The following is an 8,815-nucleotide window of genomic DNA, read 5'->3' as shown; positions in this document are numbered from 1 at the left end:
AACATGGGGTAGCCGGTGTAGACGAAATGGCCGGGGCTGGGCTGCGGCGGGCTGCCGATCAGCGAGTCTATGCTGAAGGCGGTGCTACTCCCCAGCGGGCGCTGCATCATCATCAGCGACGGCGGGAACGCTGCGCTCATAGACGCGCTCGGGAGAGGCCAGGGAGAGGCGAAAAGTCCCCGGGCTGCGCCGCCGCCCGGAGCACCCCCGGGATCGCCAGGCCAGGGCCGGGCGGGATCCGGAGAGCAGAAGCCGCCGCCCCTCAGTCCTGGGTCCGCCGCATGCCCGGGGGCCGGGGTGCGTGCCGGGCGCGGGGGGCGGCCGTGCGCCCCGAAGTGGAGAGGGCGCCCGGGCCCGGAGCGATAGCCGGAGCGCTGCCCGCCGCCTGCCTGTCGGAGCCCGGGCGCGTCGCGTCTGCGGCTCTCGCCCTGGCCAGCAGCCGTGCGTGCGTCGGTCTGTCCGCCCCGCAGTCTGTCGCCTACCGCGGGCCGCTGGCGAGCAGGCGAAGCCGGCGCACTTGTCTCTGGCGGGCGCCACCAGCACCTTTAAATCGCGCTCCTCTTTCTCATTCACATTTTGCCTGCTGCCCGGGCGAGCTCGCCTCACGTGGGGCCGAGCGCCGCCGCCCATTGGCTGCGGGGCAGGGGCGGGGCGAGCCGGAGACCCGCCCCCTCCACCCAGACTTGCTGCGAGCGGGCTGCGGGCGCCACCGTAGGAGCGCGCGGGCCTGGGAGCCGCAGATCGGCTCCTGAACCGCGCCGAGCAAACTTGAGAAGGGCCGAGGGTACCTTTTGGGCTCAGACATCAGAGCCTGACATCCCCAGAGGGCGGCTTCCGGGCTCTCCTCCGGCGCGCCTGAGCCGGCAGCGTTTTATTTCTTTAATATTTGCAGTGAAGCAAGCCTGCCTGAGCTCACCTCGCTACTGGTGCTCCGGCTGCGCCAGGGGTCCGGAAGAGGTTCCTGGAGTTGGCGGCAGGGTCCGGCCCTTGCAGACCTTACCCCGGGGTGCAGGCTGGAGCTATGGGCCCTCGGCCTCCGGGAACCGGCGGAGTCGCTCGCGGAGTCTCCGGGGCTCGCAGCGGGGCGGGGAGGCTGCTGCCCTCCCCGCCCCCCATTCCGAGCAGGGCACTCCTGTGAGCGATCCCTTCTCATTTTTCATGACATTCTTAATCATCGTACCTATTTACCCACTTTGCCAACGCGGACCAAAATAACAACCACGATAATTATGATAATAAAGCGAGTCCTTTATCTGCTGCATCCTCGGGGAGGAAGGGGGGAGTTGCTCTGGCTCCGGATTGTATAACGTGAGATTATCCTGATGAAAGCTTTATGATGTTTGCTCAAATAAAAGCTGCGTTTTGTAAATAGGCGCTAATTAAGCACGTTGGGAACGGAGGGAGCGCTCACCCTGGCGCCCGCGCCGCTGCCCGGTTTCCAGCGCGAGGACTCGAGGGCGCACTGTCCCCCTTTGGCCGACTGCTGGATGGAGCCGATCCCTCAAGATATTTCCCCTGTGCTCGACAATGGTAACGACCCCAGGATGGGGGAGCGAGGGAATTTGGGGGTGGATTGGGTGAAACTAGGGATGCTCTTATACCCTGCTTCCTGTTTTTACAACTTTGGGCTCCAGAATTGCCTTTAAACATGGAACAGTTTAGTGGCACCGGCGGACTATACAAAGCGCACCAGCGCACGCGGGGGTTCCATACGCCTCCAGGGCCTTGGCTTCAATTTCCCCGGTTGTAGACGCCCTCCTCGAACCCGGGAGCACCCGGCCGGCCTCGGAAAAGGAGAGGAGGGCATTGTTACCATCGGTCATTAGAAATCAGCTCACGCGGAGGAGTTAGTGGTTGGGGAGTTGGCCCGTGTTGGACGTGTGTTATGTATCACTTACAAGCACATTTAATTGGGAGATAAAGACAAATCGATCTTTATGAATTTATCGACCCGATTCTTTGAAGCCCTTTTTTCCCATTCTTTCTCTTTCTCTCGATCTAACCCTAAGGCCCCCCTAGGGGACGTCTTAATCCCAGACGGCGTCCTCAGCCAAGGGTCTGGCCAGACGCCCACTGCCCACCCAGAGCGCCCAGCAGGTAAGAGGGAGGGTGCGTCCTTGGCGCCCCGGGGCGCTGAGAAAACTTGTGGCCCCTCTGCCAGCGCCAGCCCCCCATCCCCGGGACAAAGGCGTCTCCAATGCGTTTCCCCATTCCAGGCCGCAGTAATAGATGGCTTCGGCAGCAGGCGCTTTGAAAGGAATTCATTAGGGCGCTGCCTGTATTGCCTGCACTCACTTGCAGCCCAGACCCCGAGGTGGCTTTGGCAGTGTGAGGAGAAATTTATCCCCTTGGGATCTGCGGGAAGGAGGTGTCTGCGGGGTCTCCAAGCTCTGTCCCTCCTCTCCCAGGCCCGCAAAAGAAGAAAAAAGACAAAATCGAAGCCCAGGTCAAAGGGCTGATTTCTTCACGAGAATAATAAGTATTCTCTCTCATTATGAGATAGTTGCAGTAACGACATTGGATGCCATTACCTTATTTTTTCTAATACTAAGAATAAATGCTTCCCTGATTTACACTGCTGCAAGGAGATTCCTGCCCTGCTTGCCACTCCAGGGCCCGAGTAAGCTGCCATGCATTTTACCTGGGCAGGTTTGCCCGCCACTGTTATTTTGCCACAAAAATATTGTCCTCGTGACTTCCATTTTCTGACTACCCTGAGAGAGACAGGGATTCCTTTGATTATTTTGGTGATGATGCTACCTCTTAAAGTTCAGCAAAAAGATTTAGGTTTGCTGAATTATAGCTACACTTGAAATAATTTGATGGCATATTATTCGCATCCATAAATTGCCCTGAAAGTATTGACTGCAGGGGTTATAATACTAATCTTCTTTTATTAGTGAGTTCAGATAATTCTCATCAATATGAATTTTATTTACTAGTGTGCTTTTCTCGAGTGTAAGGCAGTAATATTTTCTCATCTAATGCTTAACTGCTTAGAAAACGACTGTTCCTGTCATAAAAAAGAGCCTCATATTTCGGTGTGATTAGCAAGATCCATTCGGGGCACCTCTGCTACCTGCAAAAGTGTTCACAATGGGGGGGACTGCAGATAACAAACGCCATTAGACTCCTCGGTTCCTCGGACAGATTTATGGTCAGGGAGCGACAGGTACATGCTTTATCCATCTTTCAGATTCCTGCCTGCGTGGCTCCAACCGAAGAATCCCCAGTGACTGGCTCGGCCCAGGCTTTGAGGGAAAACCACCCCGCACATATCCTGGCAACTTTGCTGGAAGAGCCCTGTCCCCTCCAATTAGGAAAAAGGCAGGAAGTGCTCAGAAGGAGAGCTCAGGATCCACCGACTTCAGTTCACTTCCAAAAACTTTTTTTCTTTTTTCTGTGAAGCTTCCCTCCCATTGAAGATAGCTCAGCCCCGATGCACTGCACTTGACTGTGGATACCAAACTAGTGCCAGGGTACTATTGAGCCACTTAAAATGTGGCTTGAATGTTCAAGAAAAGTGTTGGTACCTGAGTTGGCTCTACACTTCCGGGCTGTCCCAGGCCGCGTCTACAGGTAGGTGTATGAAGGCTGAGAGTAAAGTGTAGAACACACCAGTAAATGAATATTCATGCGGCAAACTTTCCACGGTTGCCAAGCCCAGCCCACTGGAGGAGGCAGAAGCACCTTGCACTCTGAGAGGACCTCACAGGGACCTGGGTCTCCGGCCCATTTGGGAAACCTACAGGCCTCATGGACCACACTCTCCGCCAGCTGCCCAGACCCCTACAACCGGCCGGTTTCTCGGGCAACGGCTTGTTTTTATTTATAGGGATTTCGAGTGGTCTGATCATTGGGTCACTGCTGTAGCTCTTGCTCCTGGCAATAGTGGGGAAATAACTTGGGATGGGTTTTATTTATGGAAGGGCAATTGGGATTCACACCCAGCTCACCCAGAAGAGTGCCTCCCAAGCCCAAGATGCACTTACAAAGGGGGTTTTGTGTCAAATTCCCCATCAGACACACCAATTTGCAAGTAGCAGAAAGCATTGAAGCCTCATCTTTTTAAACTATTTTATTCAGCTTATTTTTTTTTTTTTAAACCTGAAAGCCCAAAATAGACTCCATGTGGTTCTAAGTGAAGTCAGCCCTTGGCTGGCTTTGAAATAGCTCCTGCAATTATGTAAAAGAGCCATTCACCAACAGGACAGAATTAAAAGGGATCTGGCCCGCTTGCTTTCATTGCCAACCTCTCCTGTTTGGCTTTTCAAAGCACTTCCAACACGATGTCTTTCTCCAGGACAAAAGGCAGAACAAAAAAAGTTCCCAAACTTGTAAATTGAACGTCAAGGGAACTTTAAACAATTTAAAGCCCATAAATAATGATAAAGGGGGCTGGCGAAAAAGGCAAACCCATTCAATTAATAGAGTTTCCCAAGCAAAGATCAAGTGCTGTATAAAATAAAAGTCTTTGGTTTCTTTATTCTGCTCCTTGACCATGCAGAAAGCAGGACAGGGGGTTTTTCTAAAGCACCCTTAAGAAGAAACACTTCGCGCGGCCGTGTGCGCTGCGACATTCTTGTGTAGAAAGTTTGCTTTTTCCCCCACCCTCAAAGTAGCAGAAGCAAAACAATTGCCATCCAGAAATGTGAAGGGGAGGGGCTCCCCCACCCCCATTTTCTCCAGGGAGTTGGAAAATGCTCTCCCCTAGCCTGAAGGCCAACAAATGTGACCCTTCACACCTGTGCCACTCCCCCGCGTCCGGGCGCTGGACCCGGCAAACCACAGCCCTCGTGGGACCAAGGACGCCGGCAGCTGTGCGATCTGCACCCGTGGGAGCCCGGAGACGGCGAGGATCGACGCACTGAGAGACCAGTCGCGCGTTGCAAACTCTTGGAACCCGGGGCTCCCCTGCACCCCACGCGGGGCTGGCCTCCCCAGGTGCGGGCCCAGGCGTCCCGGGCTCGAGCTGGAGTCCTCCTTTTCCGGAGCGGCTCTAACAGTTGGGGCTGGGGAGTTGGTGACCGCCTTCACCCTGGAAGCCCCGAGCCTGTGCTCGCAGCGCTTGCGTCTCGCCGGCAGCTCCAGCCGGCGCTGGGGAGGATGGAGGGAGCGCGCTCGCCCGCCTTGGAGCGCCCAGGCCGGGACGCGGGAGCACCGGGAGCAGGCCGGGCTGCAGGCTCGGCCCAAAGGCTGCGGGGTGAGGGTGCAGGCCTGAGGCAGGCTCGAGGAGGGGGCCCTGGAGCGGCGCCGATTTCGCCCGCCGCGTCTGCCTCTGGCCGGGACCCCGGGGCGCTGCTCACCCAGCTTTATCTCCTCCCACCTGCACCCTGGATTCCAGCGGCCCCACCTTTGGGGGTACTTCAAAAGCGCCCCGGCCACCAGGCTCCGGGCTTTCATCGCTCGCACCGCGGCATTGTTTGCGGGACTTCACAGACATGCAAATCCCGGCCCCGGGGACAGCCCGGGGCGCGCAGAGGGCAAGGAGGGGTGAGAAGGTGCGCTGGCCTGGGCGAGGGGCCTGGGGACCGCCGCACTGGCAGCTCTCCCGGGGAGCTGGAGTGCGCTGCGGGGTGGGCACCGCGTTCTGGCTGGCTCCTCCTGGAGGGCGACGGGCACCTCTGAAGGCCCAGACGGAACGAAGAAGCTTGGGCGGGCGAGGGAGGGCTGGAGCGCGGCGGGGAGTCCGAGGCGCTTCCGGCTGGCCGGGAGACCCCTGTAGGAAGAGGCGGGCCAAGGACCCCGCACATCTCTCCCCTTGGGTGTCTCTGCACCCCAAGGCCCGGGCTCAGCTGCCCGCCCCGAGGACCCAGACCCCCACCAGCGTGTAGTCTTGAAAAGGGGACGATTCGCCTGGAGCGCATCCGTTTAACCCTTTAGAGAACTTGTGGGAAGGGAGGAGAGGGTGCTGGGATCAGCCCTGGACCTCCGCGGGGCGCCCTTGGGCTGGGACTTCTGCGGGAAGGAGCGGCGATCGGTGCTAGTGACTGCTGAGTTGCTCTTTTCTTGAGAAGTATCTACAAAGCAAGATCCCAGTTTCCTCTGGTTACTGTCCCCTCTAAGAAGTAAATGTGACCGAGGAAGGGTGTCACTAGACGGGGTGGGGCGGCGGATATGAAGAGAAAGGAGAGATGCTGGCTCAGTGGGGAGGGAAACCTGGAACGGCTTCCCTAACAAATGCCCCCACCCGGAACAGCCAGGGAAAGGTCTCTGGGAAAAGTTTGCCAGGAAATCCTGTCACCTGGAAACCTCATGGAACTACCCAACGGAGTCCCTCTGAGGTTGCCCCAAAGGACAGCTGGGACCACCTGAGAATGGTCTTCAGGGGAACCACATAAGTGACAGACTTCTCCAGGGAGAGAGACAGAGGGCAGTGGGTGTTAATGGGGGAGGGGGTCCCATTCTACTAGTCAACAAGAAAATAGAGTAGTAACCGATGCAGCTGCTTTGCAGGAATCCTCCTCTTCAAAGAGTGCAACAACTTTCAGAATTGGCCAAGACTGCCAAAGGTAGGCACATTTCCATGCTAGAGGAGAAGCCTAGGGTGGAGCTTCATCTCCTTTGAGAGGCCTGAAAGCTGAGGAGCCCCGGAGCCAGCAGGGGGTGGCAGCTGGCACAGGACTCACTCTGCCTGCCCCCTGCAGACTCCAGGGGTCCTCGCCTAGCCCAGCCTCAAGGTAGGTGTAGGTCGTGGTTTCACAAGGCCCAGTGAGCGAGACAATCTCTGGAGTGGGTTCAGGGTGAAACCACACACAGGGTCTGTCCTCTCGGCCACTGCCAGAGAAGGTAGAGCATAGCATAGGGAGGAACCCTCCTTGTTCTGAGTTCTGCAGCCGGTCCTTAAATGCACAGCCCTTTCTTAGGGGGCAGTCTCAGCAAGCATTGGTGTCTTGGCCTTGGAAGCAGAGAACCTTCGAGTTTCCTCTATGACCTGAAAAATACAGAGGCCTCCCTCTGAATGCCTTTGCTGCAGTTACGCTGAGTGTGGTCTGTAGCCCCCGGCTTTGAGGGAAAAGAGAAAACCAGGGTGGAGGCTGAGAACAGACTAAGATCCCCAGGTAAGTTCAGCCAGTGACCATCCCGCCATGCTTGACATAGATCACAAAGGAACTGAGGGGGTTAGGAAGGGAGGATGGGGTTCTTCCAGCTAGAGCTGGAAGGGAAACTCCCCACTGCTGTGACCCATATGTCCCTAGAGGGCATTTCTAGGGTTTTTTTCTTTGTTAGTTTTTGTTTTTTGTTTTTGGCAGGGCTGGGAATGAGCCAAGGGCTTTACGTAGGGTAGGTGAGGGCTCTACCACTGAACTATACCCAAGGAGTATTTTTTTTTTTTCTCCAAATGATGCACAAAGAAAAGGTGCTGGTGCTCTGCTATGCAGTACTTGTTCTGTATGGTGACTTTAGAGCACCCTGCAGGGGAAATTACTTACAGGGACTGTGAGCCATCTCCCGGAAGCGCCTTCACGCCCCACTGAGCCACCCTGAGCCACCCCTAGGCAACTGCTTCATGCAGGGAACACAGCCACTGTCACTAGCAGAGGGGCACAGACTGCTTCTGGGGACCCAGGACGTCAGCTGCCTGGTGCAGTCGGGTGGTGACCGACACAGCAGGGCTGGGCCAGAGCTTCGCACGGGGGCCCCTCCCTGTCCCTCTGCTTCTGAAGCAGTCCAGGTTGCCTCCATCTGGATAGACCAGAGGTCGCTGGAGATGGTGACAGTAATGAACAAGAAGCTTTGGAAGGAGACACTGATCGTGGTGTCGCCCCAAACAAGGGCGATTTGCCACAACGCGGCCACATCACAAGGGCTCACTGAATTGAGAGACTGTCCCCCTACTTGCCCCTCTGTGGCCTCCTGCCTTCTGTTTGAGCGCATGAGTGTGTTGGAGTCTCTCCCTGTGATATTCTCTTGGCTATTGTAATTTCCCCCTCTTCTTGTCCCTTAAGAGATGAGGGACTTCTTAAATTTCAACTTCATATTAACTAAAAAACAAAGCTCCAGATTTGGTCCCTTTAGTATACGGTAAATTATTTGGAAAGGTATACTTTAGGATGGAATGATTAGATAGTTTATTGGTGAGCCGGGAGTGGTGGTGCATGCCTGTAATCCCAGCACTAGGGAGGCCGAGGCAGGAGGATCCTTGCGAATTCGAGACCAGCCTTCGCTACAAAGTGAGCTCAAAGCCAGCCTGAAGTGCATAGAGAGACCCTGTCTCAAAAAGCTTCCCCCAATATATATATATATATATAGGTCAAGCAGAATTTTACATTATGCATTTTTATTTTAATCACCTAACAAAGTTATCTGAAACCTATAAACAATTCAAATAAATATCGATTTTAGTGAAGTGTGGACGGAATGGCCGGAAAGGGCTTATTTAAGGATTTAGAATTTCTAAGCGTTAGGCTGCGAAACACCGTTGGTGGGAGGAGCGCCCTCTAGGGACCATGTAAGTAATGGCCTCTCCTAAGGGCCTGTGTGAGATCCGGGGATGCAGGAAGGAGACGCGTGCACGGCTGCGGTTCTCCAGGGATCAGAGGGCTGAGGCGTCCCTCTCTTTCACGCCTACAGTTGGAAAAAAAAAAAAAAAAATCCCCAATTTATTTTTATTTTAAACGTGTAGGCCCCAAGAGCAGCACAAACCTCCGTGACTGCATCAGATTTGGGGTGCACTGGGAGGAAACCTGCTTTGAGGCCCTTTAGCGCCCGCCCGAGGCTCTCCGGGCTCCGGTCCGCCGCAGCAGGGCCGGGGGCGCACAGGAAAGGGACCTCTGACTTCGGCTGTCGGTGCGCCCCGTGCGTGAGGGGCGGG

General features: G+C 55.7%; 1 protein-coding gene across 1 annotated transcript in view; it reads right to left on the bottom strand.

Annotated features, from left to right (window-relative positions):
* The window catches only part of Gbx2 (gastrulation brain homeobox 2), a 3,350-nt gene extending 2,996 nt beyond the window's left edge, over positions 1–354 (bottom strand). Inside the window, exon 1 of the mRNA XM_013519759.1 lies at positions 24–354. Coding sequence (XP_013375213.1) covers positions 24–140 — 117 coding nt within the window. The 5' untranslated portion in view covers positions 141–354. The remainder of the gene's footprint in view (positions 1–23) is intronic.
* Positions 355–8,815: the final 8,461 nt, after the last annotated feature.

The sequence above is a fragment of the Chinchilla lanigera genome, unplaced genomic scaffold, assembly GCF_000276665.1.
Source record: "Chinchilla lanigera isolate Chin_1 unplaced genomic scaffold, ChiLan1.0 scaffold00052, whole genome shotgun sequence".
Lineage (NCBI taxonomy): Eukaryota > Metazoa > Chordata > Mammalia > Rodentia > Chinchillidae > Chinchilla > Chinchilla lanigera.
This window is presented reverse-complemented; position numbering and strand designations above follow the sequence as displayed.